Source organism: Arvicanthis niloticus (genome assembly GCF_011762505.2).
Source record: "Arvicanthis niloticus isolate mArvNil1 chromosome Y unlocalized genomic scaffold, mArvNil1.pat.X SUPER_Y_unloc_1, whole genome shotgun sequence".
Lineage (NCBI taxonomy): Eukaryota > Metazoa > Chordata > Mammalia > Rodentia > Muridae > Arvicanthis > Arvicanthis niloticus.
Window position 1 is genome coordinate 144,253 of NW_023044978.1, and position 18,619 is coordinate 162,871.

At 36.2% G+C, this 18,619-nt stretch overlaps 1 protein-coding gene across 9 annotated transcripts in view; it reads right to left on the reverse strand.

The window, feature by feature from the left end:
* The window catches only part of LOC117695965 (histone demethylase UTY), a 127,206-nt gene that overhangs the window by 83,728 nt on the left and 24,859 nt on the right, over nucleotides 1-18,619 (reverse strand). For all 9 annotated transcript variants that reach the window (XM_034486615.2, XM_076706156.1, XM_076706151.1 and 6 more), the window contains 4 exons: nucleotides 13,545-13,594; nucleotides 9,456-9,514; nucleotides 6,339-6,459; nucleotides 2,278-2,332 (listed from right to left, as the gene is read on the reverse strand). In XM_034486615.2, coding sequence (XP_034342506.1) covers nucleotides 2,278-2,332; nucleotides 6,339-6,459; nucleotides 9,456-9,514; nucleotides 13,545-13,594 — 285 coding nt within the window. The remainder of the gene's footprint in view (nucleotides 1-2,277; nucleotides 2,333-6,338; nucleotides 6,460-9,455; nucleotides 9,515-13,544; nucleotides 13,595-18,619) is intronic.

The following is an 18,619-nucleotide window of genomic DNA, read 5'->3' on the forward strand; positions in this document are numbered from 1 at the left end:
TGTTGAGAAATTATAATTACATACTAAAAATTCATAAACTTACTAGGAAAAACATTGGTTAGAAAATCATTAAATGAGCCAAATGGTAATAAAATAATCCTTTTTAATCCCAGCACTCAGAAGACAGCAAAAAGAAAAAAGAAAAAACAAAAACAAACAAACAAAAAACCCAAAGTAAGGTTCCTGTCTTGAAAAACAAAAAATAAATCACCAATATAAAATATTTAATCTATGTATTTATGGCAATACATATAAAACATCTGTAGAAAATAATTCATATACAAAGCTGGAAAACTGTCTGCCCAATGGATTAGTGTTTACAAACATGAGACCTTGAGTTCAAATCCCCAATATTTAAAAATAAAGATCAAATAACTAAAAAAAATACAATTATAAAACAGATATCTCCAAGGCCAAAGGCAGACCATTTTGGGCTTCTTTTGTAGGCATTCTGTATTTCAAGACCTTAAATGACTATGTCTGTATGACAGGACACAATCTGAGAGATTAACAAATCAAAAAAAAAAAAAAAAAAAAAAAAAGGTAAAAGATTCTGATTCAGTAAGGCTACTTACAGACCTGGGAAACTTTGTTTAAAAAATATTCTTCAACACTCTGATTAAATTCTCAACAAACATACTTGGGAATACTTTGCTGAATTAACTTTATGTTTGCTTTAATACAAATACTATATAGTATTTATTACATATATATTCCTTTAATTTTTGTTTGAGAGCAAGCAGAAACCGGAAGATATCCAAGACTCTGCGGACACTATGGACTATATATAGTGAGTTTTAAAAGAGCCTGCACTACAAAGTAAGACTCTATTTCAAGAAAATAAACTAAAAGAAAAAAGTATTCTACAACTTTTATCTATAAAAATTAAACAACTTGTCATTTATTTGATGCTGTATATGATAAAAATCAAAACATATACCAGGTAGTATTAAAATTAAATAATAAGATTAAATAAATAACAACAGAAGAAATCACAACACAAACACAGAAATATATAATTGAAAACCCTATTTGCAACCAAACTAATAAAGTTGAGAATTTTCTCTACTTAATTTTCTAAACATGTTTCTCTGCCTTCTGTATTAAGTAGAGCTAATAAAAATGTCATTTCATTATTGTAGAAAAACAGGATTATAAATTAAAAAAAAAGACAAAAATCCAAAACTTCATTTCTCTATGTATGCACATATCTGATAAAGGTAATAGAAGAATAGGTATAAACAGGCAAGTGGCACATTCTCACATTCTGATCTTAAACTACAGTTAATCTTAGGTACCATAGTGACTTACTATGTTATAGCACACAATGCCATTCTTCATAAGGTAATACATATTTTATTCCTCACATATTTAAAGCAATATAACAATTGAAAAATGTTTAACAGTCAATTTTCATTTATAGACCAAATTGTTTCAAATTCTATAAATATTATGCTAAACCCAAATTATATTAAGATTCAATGTCATCTGATTTTTAAAAAAAAATAGTAGAATCAGAAATGGAGATATGGCTCAGTGATTAAGAGCAACTGATTGGTCTTCCAAGGTTCTGATTTCAATTCCCAGCAACCACATGGTGGCTCACAACCATCTGTAATGGGATCTGATGCCCTCTTCTGGTGTGTCTGAAGAGAGTGACAGTGTACCCATATACATAAAATAAATAATTCTTAAAAAAAAAAATTAGTCTTTTAAAAATGTTTTATATATTTTGAATCATATTGCGTATTCATTTCAAAAAAGCTACTTTCACTTGGTATTCTTTATTCTTTGTTTTATCAGCATAATTTCTAAAATACTGTATCTGCACAAAAATCTCAATGACAGCCATAGTTTCTGGAATGTACAAGTCATAAGACTAAAACAAAAGAGGGCTGGGCAGTGGTGGCCAATGCCTTTAATTTCAACACTTTGGAGGCAGGGGCAAGTTAATCTCTGTGAGCCTGGTCTGAAGAATGAGTTCTGGGGACAGACAGGGCTACATAGAGAAAACATGTCTCAAGAAAACAAAATAAAAAGGCAAAAACAAAATCCTAAAAATATGAAGCAGTTTTTTTCCCCATTAAAGACAACAGAAGGAGAATAAATCTTATAAGACCTGATATAGGGAAAATCATTTTTCTAGTGCTCTTTGAGAAACCAGACTTTCCTATTAATTTCTTTTTAAATGAAACTCAAATAAATTGAATGGTAGACACAAAAACAGTATGTATAATTTGAAATTCCCTAGCTCAAAACACAAAAACAAACACTTACTTTCAACACTGGACAAGGTACAGACATTACAGTCAATCAGAGCCAGCTGAAAATGCTGCAAAGGAGAAAATATTAATAGGTTAAGCATTATATTAAAGTACTTTTCTTCATTTAACTTTTAAAAAAAATTTTATTGGATGTTTTATTTATTACAATACAGATGTCATTCCCGTTTTCCTCCTTAGAATTCCCCTATTCCATCCCCCTCCTCCTTTATGCTTTTATACCATTTTAATTACATGCATGTATTAAGGTCAGTTCTAGGTTGAGGAACTAGCAATACAACAGATGCAAATAGTCAAGGAACGAACAATAAACACAAATAGTCAAAAAAAAAAAAAAAAAAAAAAAAAGCAAGGCATTAAACCCAATTATGTTAACACTTCCGTGATCACTGTTTCTAAGGGCTTATCAGGGTAACCAAAATATCTGAGCCTACTTCCCTATCCTAGAAGAAGGTAATTTTCATGTCTGAAGCCCATTTCCTTGTTCTAGCTTAAAATTTAGAATCCTGTCTGAAATTACTTCTTTGTTCTGCTCTAATATTTAGGTTCCTTCCTGAGATTACTTCTTTGTTCTAGCCTAAGATTTAGATTCCTACCTGAAATTACTTCTTTGTTCTAGCCTAACAACAGCTTCTTTCCTGAAGCCTACTTCCTTGTCCTTGGCCAATGTCATATTCCTGCCAAGCAGCTCATTTCTTTGTCCTTGGCCCATGTCGGATTCTTGCCAAGAAGCCCCAAAGGCTCTCTGCCTCTCCCCTTTTTTATTTCATTAACAACACTGAGCCTGTCTTAGGTCATTCTGACAAGAATGCCTTCCTTACCCATCATGGAATATGCATTATCAAAAGCAATGCACTTCTTAGGTTGGTAAGGCTCTGTGCAGTATCTTACCCATCTGTAGCTTGCCAGACTGTTAATTTAATAATTCTGTCTGAGGGTAATAACTCTGTCTGGGGGTCATTTAACTTTTAAATTCTGTAAATTTTAGTATAATATAAAACTGAAATATTTTACAAAAATAGAATTAGTTAGTAAAACTGATAATTTATTTAAAAAATACTCAAATCTTTATTCTCTTGTAAATGTTTTAGTATATGAAATACTAGGGGAGTCTTAAAATTTAAATGAAGTAAAGAAAATACTTAATGACAAAAACAGTCATGAATTGAAAACCTGGAAGCCAATATTTCTCAGCATCATCTTGTGTTAAAATTTGATCTGACTGGTATAAGCCAAACCATAAATACTATATAAATTAGCATGATGAAAATATATCTTTTATTAATTTTTCAAAAACAAATACATTTTAATACATTTCAAGTCTATAGCACACATTAAATCCAGTGTTATCTATGGAAAACAAGGTAACTAGACAAAAAGAAACATCCAACCATTCCACATGGATGATAGCTATTCACACACATACATGCTTTTCAATTGTCAAACAGATATCTACGAACAAATTTCAGATACAAACTAATTCAGAAAGCAATATTCGTGCTTTCTCCTCCACTTTTAATGTTCTATTATAAATATAACTATTTTATTATTTTATGTTTTTTTCTCTTTTAAAAAAATGTTTTTTGAACATGTTTTATGTGTATAGATATATTGCTTACATGTATGTCTGAGTACCATGTGGCTGCCTGCTGAACACAGAGGCCAGAATAGAAGATCAGATCATCTGTGACTGGAGTTGCAGGCAGTTGTGATCCACCCTCGGGTACTGGGAATCAAAGATATGTACTCTGGAAGAGCAGCCACTGAGCCATCTCTCCAAGCCCAAAAGGCTGTTTTTAATAATATAGTATTAGTTTCTAAAGCTATCATAGTAATACCTTGTTCAGTATAATGTTAGACCTGGTTAGTTTTTTGCCAATTGGACACAAGTCATCTAAAAACCTTAACTAAGAAAATGTCCCAAGTGGCGGGACAGTGGTGGCACACGTGCCTTTAATCCCAGCACTTGGGAGGCAGAGGCAGTCAGATTTCTGAGTTCGAGGCCAGCCTGGTCTACAGAGTGAGTTCCAGGACAGCCAGGGCTACACAAGAAACCCTGTCTCGAAAACAAAAACAAAAAACAAAAAGAAAAGAAAAAAGAAAAGAAAAAATATATGTCCCAAATGATTGCCAATAAGTAGTATGAGAGACATTTTCTTTATAAATGATAGCTGTGGGAAAAACCCACCCCACTGTGGGCAGTGCCACCCTAGACACATGATTCTATATTGCTTATTTTACTGCACCCATGGTTAAGCCATGCCTCAGATGCCTTCTCAGACTTATAAAGTCTGATATTTACTGTGGTGTCTCACTGTATTTCAATTGTTTTCAATTTCCTATGAAAACTGAAATTATAACAAATTGATCAAAAGACAGACAACACAAACAGCAAATTATTAAAATGGACAATCCATCAAAGGATAAAAGATTAAAAAAAGTGTGAAAACAAAATTATTAATCACTGAATACAAGCAGTTTAAGCCAAGAAATGATGGGCTGCCTTTTGTTTACCTTCTTCAAAGACAGGAGGCATCCACTTGGGGTGGAAGTGGTGGGGTGGTGGGGGGGGGGGTAGGAATGGAATGCTGGTCATTTAGCTTGGTGCAGGGACAAGAGAGTGTGGGATTCAATGCAAAGGGTTAACACAGAGACAGCACTTGCACAGGGGGTTGGGGGGAGGTTACCTCCCTTCTACCTTCATATGAATGTCTTGCTTGCATTTGTGTATGTGCACCCTGTTCATGCCTGGTAACTGCAGAAGTCAGCATATGACTTCATATTCCTAGAACTAGAATTTGATGGTTATAACTAGAATAGAATGAACTAGAATAGATGGTTGTAGAAACTAACAATAGGGGAGGGGTTTTATTGTAGCTGTGAGAGCAAGGTTGTAAGGAGGATCCGAGGGGGAAGGAAGTCTGTGAACTAGAGATTAGTGGTGATGAAGCAAGAGCTAGGATGGAATCAATCTGAAATTTGTTTCAGGTACTTGAGATACTGAAGGAGCCTGGAGGCCAGCAAGCACTTTTGTATGCTGATAGGCACAGATAGCCTTTTGCCTCTGAAGGATAAGAGAAATGATTCCTTGAAATGGTAGAGGGGAACTTGTTTCACAAGATCCTGAGGAATGCTGGCTTGTCTAACCTCCAGAATTTGGGGAAATGAGCTTTGGTTTTGACCAGACAGCTGTGAGCCACCACGCAGCATTTGGTAATGGAATCCAGGTCCTATGCAAGAGCAACAAGTATTTTCTTGTTTGTTTGTTTGAATGTTTTTTCCCTGAGACAGGGTTTCTCTGTGTAGTCTTGGTTGTCCTGGAACTCACTCTGTAGACCAGGCTGGCCCTGAACTCAGAAATCCGCCTGCCTCTGCCTCCCAAGTGCTGGGATTAAAAGTGTGTGCCACCACAGCTGGCAAGGAAACTACTGCTTTGGAAATTCACTCACCTGAAAAGTAACTAAGAATATAGGAGAAGTTATGATATCTTCATGACCCTTAACAAAGTGAATATAGCTATGTTATATCAGCTATTCCAATCTCTTTTAAATGAAACTTATTCCATTTCTCAATACCCTTCTTATATCTGCCTCTAAAGATGAGCTTGACTTCTTAGAGGAAAAAAAAAAACCCACTACCTAATCTATATACTCATTGTACAAAACCATTCCTGCTGCCCATAAAACACATCCTTCTGCTCTACATGTATTTGCTATTTTATATATTATTTTTATATCCATACAAAATTGTTTCAGCAATTTATCTCCAGTGATGTTGCCAGAATTACATACAGTGTACATATAGGATTGAACCTGGATAAATGAGACTACAAAAGCATGAATAAGCAATCATACAGTATATCAGTAATAGTGGTCATAGAAAACATACCAAAACCATTTTATATCTTAAAATGCAATCTCCATCTTTTTATATTTTAGTTCATATCCTAAATGTTTGTATAATGCTTTAAAATAACACTTAATGAGAGAGAAAAAGAAAGAGAGAGAATATGAATGAATATGACTATAGTACACCTAAAAAACTTCAACCACTTACCTTTAAACTAGACTCATAATCTGTATTCACTTTGAACATAAAACCAAGTCGTAAATGAATTTCTTTGGCTCTGCAAAAATTAGGGTCAACATAAAGAACTTCTTGAAATGCTCTAATTGCCCTGAAAAGAAGATACACACATAAAATATTAAAAACTTATGTCTGCAACACATGTAATGTTTTTGTTTTCTAATATTCATTGAAATGCCAGTGAAAAAAGGAAAAAAAGGAAACCCATGAAGAAAATCTAATTCCAAAATTTTTCAATTACCTAACAAAATATATCCTAATAAAAGTCTTAGGTAGTAAAAGCTTTTGAACTTGGCTCTGTAACTTTAGAAGACCTTAAACTTCTTCTGATCCTTCTACCTCTACACTCCAACTATTGAGAATATAGGATTGTGCCCCCATACCTACATAATATCTGTTTTTCTTAGGTAATGAAAAAGTCTTGAAAGGGTGAAAATATGAAGATGCCAATGTTGTGTTGAGTCCTAAGCTGGCCCACTTTGGGCGGCCAAAAAATGTTGGGAACCACACTAGCCCCACGTTCGGGTGCCAAAAATGTTGCGGCCCGAGCAAAATGTTGAGGCCCGGGCTGCCCTGAGTTTGGTGGCCACTGTATCCCGGCCCAAGCTGCCGCCCCAGTCTGCGGGTCGGGGTTCAGCAAGAGAGAGAGAGAGTGAGGGCAGTCTCGAGGAATGGAGATCAGACAGCGTGTGTTTCAATCCTGTTTATTCTTCAGTCTCTCTTCTTCTCTCCAAGTCCCAAGTCCTAAGTTCCTAGTCCCTAGTCCCTAGTGCCTCCAAGTTCCAAGTTACTTCTTCCAAGTTCTCTTCCAAGTGCCTGCTTCTCTGTCTTCTCTCTATTGTGTCTGATTCTCTGTTCTCCAAATTATTCTGTCCTCTGTTCTCCAAATTGTTCTGTCTAGAGCCAAGTGTCTTCTACCTGATGTCAAGTAATCTGTTGTTTTCTCTGTCTGCCTCTAGCCTTTTATATGTCTCACTTCTAAGCCACGCCTCTAAGTTACACCTTTAATCATGCCCTTAGGTCTTGTCTCTAAATCTGATCTCTACACTTCTAAGTCATACTCTTAAGTCACACACCTTTAATCTCACACACCTTTAATCTCACGCACCTTTAATCTCACACACCTTTAATCTCAAGGTATCTAAACCAAGATTATCGGAGTGTGCTCAGCTGTTGTAGGCTATTGTAATTCAAGTCTCATGTCAGGGTATATGGCTCAAGATGGCTGCAAAGCTGATAGCCGCTTTCTGCTAAAAGTCGGCCCCCAACAATGTTGCCTATATGCTACTCTATAAGCTTTATTTTGCCTTTCACAATCTGGTGTCTGGTGACAATTCACTTGCATTGTATTATAAGAAACAATGATTTAGAAAAGTGAAAGTTTTTACTTTCTATTTTTGAGTTTCCTATATTCTATTCTATATTATATATTTAAAAAGAAAATATTTTTACTTCAATATCAAAAAGAAATATTGTTTTAATGATGGAAGGGTAAGACAAGGTCTATTTAGCTCTCACAGAGCTCTTCAAGCCTTTTGAGATTAAAACCATGGATGATCAGATTCAGTCATTTTTCATGAATTAAGGCAATTCTTTTTACAACATTCCCGGAAACTACAAAGCCACCTTCTATCCTTGCAGAAATAGTATGTACATAACAAACACTGAAGAAAAATACCAAAGCATATAGAAAAAAAAATTTTTTTATACTTTCAATTTCAACTAGAGAAATAGTTCCATGGTGAAGGTATTTATTGCTCTTGCAAAGGAACCACATTTGATTTTCAGATGACTCACAACTGACTGAAACTACATGCCTTTTTCTGGCCTCTTCAGGCACTATATTGTATCACATGTACAAACCCATACTCAGATATACACATACAAATGTGTGTGTGTGTGTGTGTGTGTTTATATTTGTGTGTGCACCCATGCATGTTTGTATATGTGTGTTTACATACACACACACACACACACACACACACACACACAGATATATATATATATATATATATATACATATATATATATATATGTATATATATATATATATACTTTAAACTTAAAATTAATTACTAGTTGCACAATTAATTACTAGTTGCCATTGCCATTACAACATTATTCCTATGTTAAAAATTTACTAGTCAGCTGATGAGCTTGAGAAGCTAAGTTGATGCTATTCCTCTAACCTAATCACTAGATTAACACACAAATAGATTTTCAGGTTACAAGCACTGTTGGAAAATTATGAAAATCTTTGATGGTGGACCTGTATAAAGAAATTTAGTTACTAGGATCGTGTCCCTGAGGCTGTGTATTGTTACGATATCTTTGAGTATTTTCTTGTTCCATTGTATCTGTGCCTACCATTAACACAGCACAGAAATGAAAGAGCTTATTTATTACTCAAATGTTGAAATCTAACTGTAAATAAAAAATTTTTAAAAAATTCCTCTTATTTTGTCTCCTGACAAAGGTATTATGCTATCCAATACTTGCATAAAAGGAATAGGAATCAAAACTCATTAGAATCAAAGAAAGGTAAAAACAGTACAACTAGAAATATAAAATTATGCACATTAATATACTGCATTAATTACATATAGTATAGTTCACTGGAAAAACACTACTAATTAACGTCCTCCATTACCAATAGTCTCTGGACTTGGCACAATATGGGAGATTCTCCTACTCTGACCCTGTCTGGGGAATTCAAAAACTCCTACCTGAGGAATGTCACATTGTCTTAGTCTGATTACAAGATCAATTTCTTTTCTCCTGACAAAATCTGTTCAGCCAGAACCAAATATTCCTGAAATATTTCCTATGCTAAAGAGGCATTCCAGGTACCCTAACCCCCCCAGCCAATGATCTCTGCTTATCTTGGATGCCCCTATCCTTAATCCCCTAAAACTTTATACACCTTCAGTCACCTTAAGTAAAGCCTACTGACCATGGGTCCTAATGTAGTTTATTCACCATATGTTCTTATAGGGCTTCAAAACCTTGTTTGATGCCTCTGCTCCCACTGCCCTTGTGGATTGTATCCAACGAGATTGGAGAGACCCACAGTTGTAGTGAACTTACCATTGAAATGCATTGTAGTAGAAGTAGACCAAACCAAGACCATATAAAAAGGCAGCATTCTGTAACGCAAAATAATTTTTATTAAATGTTTTCCATTTGTTACATATACTAAAAACTGTAATGGAGGCTGGAGAGATAGCTTAGCTGTTAAAATTTAATCCCAATCTGGGGTTTCTACCTCACCTTTGACCATTTAATTCCCAGATAAAAGACACACATAACCTTTATATTTACAGCAAACATTAATCAGCACAAAAGCTGGACAGATATGTATTCTTTGTACTGTCTATTTCCCAGCCAATAATCCCTTTACATTATTTGCCATGTTTCATCTGTGCTACTCTTAACTCCAATTAATAACCCACATGGCCATTATTTCATGACTCACCATGGTGGCTTCCTCCTCTATTAACCTTCCTCTCTCCCTTGTAGTTCTCCTCCAACCCTAAGCCTAAGAACCCTAAACCCTGCCTGTGTGTCTTTTGCCTAGCTATTGGCTGTCAGCATCTTTATTTACCAATCAGAAATAACTTGACAGCAAGGTCACATAGCAACTTGGGTCTAAGTGCAGACTCTTTCATGTCTGGGGTAACCAGGCAGTCTTGGGGGAGCCTGCACTTAGCATTACAATACAAAACAACAGACCAAACATCAAAAGATCCTGGATAGATACCCAATACTAATATATCAACACATCTGTAACTCTACCTCTAAGGCAACTGACACCCTCTTCTTCCCTCTGTGGGTCATATGCTATACAGTCATATACATATGCAGGCAAAACACTCATAAGCATGAAAAAATAAAGCCAGCCTTGGTAGCACTTGCTTTTTAGTCCCAGTACTCAGAAGCAGAAGCAGACACAGTTCTATGAATTCCCAGCTGGGACTACATAAAGTTACAAGACAACCATGGATACATAAAGAGATCCTGTTATTAATTCTTTTGAAAGCAAACATAGCTTAATGGTACTAAACTACTTAATTCTGTTGCCTAAATTTCTATTTTCAGAAAAGTTTAACTTTCTTCAATGTTGGGGGCCGACTTTTAGCAGAAAGCGGCTATCAGCTTTGCAGCCATCTTGAGCCATATACCCTGACATGAGACTTGGATTACAATAGCCTACAACAGCTGAGCACACTCTGATAATCTTGGTTTAGATACCTTGAGATTAAAGGTGCGTGAGATTAAAGGTGTGTGAGATTAAAGGTGTGTGAGATTAAAGGTGTGTGATTTAAGAGTATGACTTAGAAGTATAGAGATCAGAGTTAGAGACAAGACCTAAGGGCATGATTAAAGGTGTAACTTAGAGGCGTGGCTTAGAAATAAGACATATAAAATGCAGAGGCAGACAGTAGGATTCAGACATTAGGGAGACTATAGAAGACAGAACCAGACATCAGATGAGAGAGAGAGATTCATACACATCAGACATTGGGTAGAATCTGCCCTCACCCTCACTCTCGCTGAAACCCGACCTGCAGACCGGAGCAGCAGCTTGTGCCGGGATACAGTGGCCGCCCAAACGTGGGTCGGCCGGGCCTCAACATTTTGCTCAGGCCGAGACATTTTTTAGCAGCCCCAACGTGGGACTAATGCAGTCCCCAACACTTCAAGACAAACCCTTAAACATACTAATCCTAGTTCTACAGAACTAAGTAGGAATTGTATATATTTCTGCAAACTTCTTCTATGTACCCTAAAATAAACTGATAGGCCAAATATTAGCACGTATCAGTCATAGCATGGCTTCCTAGAATTAATACTTATTGAATTAATACTTAATTCAAGAAATTGTGTTTATGAAGAGACATGGGAAACTTGTCCCCTTCTCTGCACATCAAATCCTGCACTTTTCTGCTCTTACACTGAGCCAGAACCTCCAACGCAGATGCCTCTATGGCCTTACAGGTAGCACTCATTCCAATTTAACATAACTCCAAGTCATGGTTCCAACACAGTTCATTAGCACTTTCATCTCTGTCTCTCTAGATAATTCTATCTTATAGCTAGCTATGTGACTGCACGTACTGCTATCACCACACCTCCAAATTCCTGTGTAACTCCATCTCTAGGTGTAAAGAGAATTCTATTATCTATTTTTTTTATAACCCATTGGCCTTCACAAGCATTCTTCTCTCTACCAAGCAAAACAGCAGCTATGTATATTCAAGGACCTGAAGAGATTATATAAATAAATTCTGTGGGAAAAACTTTTTGAAACCACAAACATGTCTGGCAGTGGTGGCACACACCTTTAATCCCAGCACTTGGGAGGTAGAGGCAGGCCAGCCTGGTTTACAGAGTGAGTCCAAGACAGCCAGGACTACACAGAGAAACCCTGTTTCAAAAAAACAAGGTCTGAAAGAAATTCCCTAAGATACAATACTAAAAACACAAAACATACAGAACAAAGAAAGTATGTTAGAAGCTGTAAAGAAAAGTGGGCAGTGAGTGGTGGCACATGCCTTTAATCCCAGCACTCAGAGACAGAAAAAAATAGATCCCTGAGCAAGGCCAGCATGGCCCCCAGAGTGAGTTCTAGGATAGCGAGGGCTACATAGAGAAACCCTGTCTCAAAAAACAAAACAGACAAACAAAACAAACAAACAAACAAACAAAAAAACACTATAAGGAAAAAAGACCAAGTAACATAAAAGGCAAACCTTTAGTTTAACACATAAATTCTCAGTGTAGACTCTTAAATCCAACTGGGCTTAGACAGAAAGAGACTACAAATGCCATCCTGGAATACTATGCCCAGCAAAACTTTTAATGGAATAAGAAAAGCATTCCATAGTAAAACTTAATTTAAATAGTATCTATGTACACATCCAGGTGTACAGATCACATTAGAAAAAAAAGTATAAAGTTAATAGCCACACCCAAGAAAACATAAGGAATAAATAACAGCAAATCAACACATTAAGGGTAAGAGGGAGGATACCACAATAATAAAAAACCATGAATCAGTAACAGTGTTCATTTGTAACTAAAATGTGATAGTCTCAATTCCTCTTAAAATATTCAGAGTAATAAACTGGATTAGTAAACAGGTTCCATCTTTCTGCTGCATCCAAGAAACATATTTTACTATCACATATAGACATCACCTCAGTGCAAAAAGATGAGAAAAGATATTCCAAGCAAATGGACCTACAAAAGCTGGTACAGCCATTAGTTATTGTAATTCAAATCCAAAAGTAATCAGAAGAAATAAGGAAAAACACTAAGACCTCAAAGGAAGCATCCCAGTAAGTTTCTACATTTAATTAACTGAACTAGAAAGAAAATTCTTACATGTAAGAAGCTCTGTCCCATGGCTAGAATACTAAACTAAATTTAAAAGATAGATGACATTGAGTATCCATAATTCTCTGTTTTCTAACCTGGTACCAGTAAGGTAGCAAGTACCTAAGATATTCAACTGCAATGACTTCTCACAATGATAGATTGTACCCTAAAACTGAAGGTATCATTATAGTTAAATTACAGAGGTAAGCTGGAATGAAAATGAGAAGTATCAATAATCAATGATCTTGATAAAACTGTAGTCCTCATTATTGAAACCTAATTATTCAAGGTAACTCTGAAGATAGGCTGATAGACAGATCTCCCTTTCCTTAATTAATTAAACCTGGTTATTCACAGTCACTCCAAAGACATCCTTATAGTTAAAATCCCTATTAAGCTACCTTTGTCAAGTATTTATCACAACAATGAAAGGTAAGTAGCTGCGAGCTAGAAAGTAATTAGCATTTTATTGCACTTACACAGGACTCTAATCATATCTGAACTATATTCCTAGCACTGAAGTCTGATGGCTTGAGCACCTGTACTCACATGTACAAAACATACACATAATTAAAAATAACTGTAAAAAAAAAGAGACAAAAAACTACAATACTTTTCATCCTCCAACACAAGCTTTTGTACATTTAGTTAGATAATATCTAACTAAAAAGGAACACTTCCATTTTCTCATTTACATATCCCCTTAATATTAGTAATCCTTCATTAAAACAGACATATTAAGTATAATAGACATTCAACACACAAAGCAAAATTAGTATTGAAATATGCACTGACCTTCCAGTAGTCAGTCTGTAAACTATAGTATCTCTGGTAAGATGACAATGCTGAAAAAGAAAAAATAATTATTAATCAAGTTGTGCTTCAAGTTTCCACAAAAAGATAGTAAAAAACAAACTTCTCATTTCCCAACAATAAACATAAGCACTGTAAAAATAAAATTCTCAGGAGAAAATAAATCCAGTTGAAGATTCTTCAAGGCTAATATAATAATAGTATAATAATAAACAGACTAAACTTTCTGTCTGTGGAAATGAGTATTGAAGATTGAAAGCTAAATCCTTCATCCTCCACCTTTGTGTAACCGGTTAAGACCTTTAGAATGCATAAACTGAGTAGATCACTATGTTCTGTAAATACAAAACTAAGAATATCTCTACCACTGGTTAACAGTGGGGGTCTAGGTGATTTATAGTTCTTATTCCAAGCACAATCCCTGACTCAGATGTGTCTGCATGGCTGCAGAAATAGCAGGCAGAAAAAAGCCTAAAGGAAATGTCCTACAGGGAAAAAAGTCACAAGAGCATAAAAGTACAGAAGGAACAATTTATATGAAGAGAGAGTCTACTTGCCTGTTCCTGTTTACAATGTCATTGCCAATACTGAACTAAGAAACATGTAAAAAAAAAAAAAAACAATGGGAAAAACTGTTCATTCTTAAATTAAACCCAGAATCTTATATCTGTCTAACATTACTTTCCTATAATAACCATGGCTGCACTGGCCATGACAGGTAGGCACAAGTATTTTAACAGTCCACCATGGATTAAACCTGGACTTCAGCAAAACAAAACACTGAAAATCCTACACACTCTTGGAAATTGAACAAGTCTCTGCTCAATGATCTCTGGGTCAGGGAAGAAATTAAAGAGTTCTAGAATTGAATGAAAATGAACGCACAATATACCCAAACTTATGGGACACAAAGAAAGCAGTACTAAAAGGAAAGTGCCCCCAAAAAGAAATTAGAAAATTCTCACATCAGCATTGTATAAGTACAACTGAAAGGTCTAGGAAAAGAAGAAGTACAGCAAAGAGGAGTAGAAGGCAGGAAATAATCAAACCAGGGCTGAAATCAATTGGATAGTGTAGTGGCTGGCTTTGTGTGTCAACTTGACACTATAAAGCTATAGATAACGCTATAGAGTTATCGCAGAGAAAGGAGCCTCCCTTGAGAAAATGCCTCCATGAGATCCAGCCATAAGGCATTTCTTCAATTAATTAATGATCAAGGGTGGGAGGGCCCATTGTGGGCGGTGCCATCCCTGGGCTGGTAGTCTTGGGTTCTATTAAGAGAGCAAGCTGAGCAAGCCAGGGGAAGCAAGCCAGGAAGCAGCACCCCTCCTTGGCCTTTGCATCAGCTCCTGCTTCCTGACCTGTCTGACTTCCAGTTCTGACTTCCTTTGATAATAAACAGCAATGTGGAAATGTAAGCTGAATAAATCCTTCCCTCCCCAACTTGCTTCTTGGCCATAATGTTTGTGCAGGAACAGAAACCCTGTGTAAGACAGGTAGAAACAGAGAAAGCAACACAAAGAATCCAAAAAACAAACAAACAAACAAACAAAACAAAAAACAAACAAACAAAAAAAACCCCAAGAGCTGGTTCTTTGAGAAAATCAAGACAGTCAAACCCTAAGCCAAACTAACAAAGAGATAGAGACAGTAAACAAAATCAGTAACAAAAAGGGATACATAACAACTGACACTGAGGAAATTCAAATAATCTTTAGGTCTTCGTTCAAAAACCAGTACTCCACAAATTGGAAAATATTAAAGAAATGGATGATTTTTTTATACCGATACCACTCATCAAAGTAAAATCAAGATCAGGTTAACTATGTAAACAGCCCCATGATCCTAAAGAAATAGAAACAGTCATTAAAAAAAAATCTCTGAAATAAAAGAAGCCCAGAACCAGATGGTTTTAGTACAGAATTCTACCAAACCTTCAAAGACTCAAAATATCCCACAAAGTAGAAACAAAAGGTACAGTACCTAATGCTATGAACTCAGTTACTTTGATACCTAAACCACACAAAGACTCAACAAAGATAGAGAACTTCAGACCAATATCCCTTATGAATGTTAATGCAAAAATACAATAAAAATCTCACAGACAGAATCCAAGAATACATCAAAGATATAATCTACCAAAATCAAGTAGACTTCATCCTAGGGACACAGGGATAATAATGAAAAATCAACATAGAACACCATATAAACAAACTGAAGAAAATTACATGATTATTTCATTAGATGCTAAAAACACCTTTGATAAAATCCAACACCCCTTTCATGTAAAAGGTATTAGAAAAATCTGAGCTACAGAGCACACACTTAAATATCATAAAGCAAGTGGGTAGCCAATATCTATCTAAATGGAAAAAACTTAAAGCATTTCCACTAAAATCAGTGACGGGACAAAGTTGTCCACTTTCCCCCTATTTATTCAATATAATATTTGCAGATGATATGATAGTATACTCAAGTAACTTAAAAACTTCCACCAGAGAAGTTTTCCTCCTAACCCTGAAAAACAACTTCAGCAATGTAGCTGGGCATCAAGGATTAGAGGGACTACAGGATAAGACATTAAAGGATTTACTGTAGGATGCTTAGAAAGTCTACCATAACAGGGAGACAGAAGAGGAGAAAGAGGGAAAAAAAGAAGATAAAAAAGAGATTTAAAAAAAAAAAGTTGACAGGAAAGGAATTTACAGACAGTTTTGGCTACAGTTGTTAGGGAAAGCAGAGAAGAGAGACTCCAATCAAAGAGTGCCAGAAAACCCCTTATAAAGGACCAGTGTGCATATTGCAAGGAGAGGGACCGCTGGGCCCAACAGTACCCTAAGAAACAGAAGCTGGGGATGCAACAGCCCTCTATGTGGAAACCCCACACCCTTAATCCTGGCTCTTGATCCCCCAAAAGTGACTTTTTCAGGCTGACAAGGATCTTATGGGTTGATTGCAAGCTTTCCAGATCAGCCACCAGGAATAGTGGCCTACACTTAGTCCAGAGGTTCCACATGAGTACCAAGTTGGAGATTGGCTATATGTTAAGAGTCATCATGTTAAAAACCTAGAAGCAAAGTGAAAGGGCTATTTCTGGTGTTGTTGACTACCCCAACCATCATTAAAGTAGATGGAGTAACTTTGTGAGTTCATGTTAACTCACATCAGACCAGTACCTGCACCTGATACCAACTGGATAGCAGCCAGACACCTGAGCAACCCTCTCAAGCTCAAGATCACATGCCCTTCTGCAAGGCCAGAGAAACCATTAAATGGCTTTGGTGTATCTTCCTTCCCGAGCTTAGCCTCAGCACCCACAACAACCCTACCGAACTGACTTGGCAAGTACTCTCCAGATGTAAAGTGAAAAAGTAAATAAATAAATAATGAAACAAAATACACTGGCAAATTAAAAAAATGTGTAAACAGTTTAGAAGGTAATGTTTAGCACTTCATTTTCTCTTTCCAACAAATGGGTTCTACAATGAGAACCCAATGAGAAGCAAGAGTCAGTCCTTTATGTGCTTAGCTAACTTTGCCCACATTTAATGAAATGTTTTAGAAGAGAAATGCACATCAAAACAAATTTGTGAGAGTTGGTTCTCTACTTCTGTCATGTCAGACTTAAATATGTTCTGGCTTTTGTTATTTTTTTTTTAAAGATTATAAGTATATAATTTCTCTCTTACTCTCTAATTAATGGCTTCTTTTCTTTTAATATTAACTGTTGGTAAATGCATGCATGTATGTTTTCCTAAATAAGAAGAATAATAAGACTTCTGTGTATGCTATTATGGCTGACCAGTTGGTATTGGAGAACTAATTGGTTTTTTCTCTGGGTAAGACTGTTTTTTGAACTCCAAGCATGTCATTCTCCATGTGACATTTAGCATGTCTATTGTCCTTGTTTAGCTCATATTTAGGTAGTCATGCTGGTGAGACTTTATGTAGCTTCTAATGCTAGTGGCTGTTTATAAATGTTAATTGCAGGTGAATCTTACTTGGAAATCAGAAAAACTTTGTCTTGAAAAAACAAAAAAGGTGTGTGTGTGTTTCCCCCTTTTAGATATAGGGTTTCTCTGTGTACCCCTGGCTTTCCTGGAATTCACTCTGTAGATCAGGTTGGCCTTGAATTCAGAAATCCATCTGCCTCTGCCTCTCAACTGCTAGGACAAAGGTCCTACCCAGCTAAGATTGAAAGAGTGTCAATGCTGTGGGGACAGAATTTGAAAGCAGCATTGTAACAATAACAAAAATTCATGGTCAGCAACGACCACCAACAATTTGTTAAATATAGTCATAATAAAATATTAAGCCCCTGCAGGGGCAGGGTGACCCAAATGAAAAGGCATGCTAAGACGTGCCCAGACAAGACCAAGTAAGTAATGGGCCATCTAGTGTTTACTTTTCTCTCCCCCTTTTCGAGAAGTCCAAGGTTTCATGGTCAAAAATAACTAGTCATCTGCCGGCTCGCACGTAGCCACTTCTGCAAGTTGCTGAAAATATCCAATCATATGTAAGCACGCCAAATTTTCCCACTCCTCCCAACCCCTACCCATAAATATCCCAAATTTCCTGGGTTCTGGGTCGGAACCTCTATCTCCTGTGTGAGATATGTTCTGGCCCGAGGGCCCTCATCATTAAACCTCCTGTGCAATTGCATCAAGAAAGTCTCTCGTGTGTCCTTGGGTTCATGCAGTTCCAGACTTGGGTGAAGGTCCCCTTGTGGGGGGGTTGGGGGGGAGAGTCTTTCAATGCCATTTCTTTGTCTTGGAACCTGAAATAGAGGACTCTACAAATCCCTTCATTTTTATTGTTAGTTTTCAGTTCTTTAAATTCTATACTATCCTCAAATTTTTATTATGTACCTGTACTGCCTTTACAAGTGGTAGGATTACAAACAATAATATCAAGATCTGCCTGAATTCCATTCATAATATTTTTTTTTATGAACAACCAATTGGAGGTAAAGGATCTTAATTATCCCATTTGCTGAATATGATCACATTGCAGGAAGAGGTGTGTGGCAAATGTCCAAAAGTTAATTCTGCTCACCC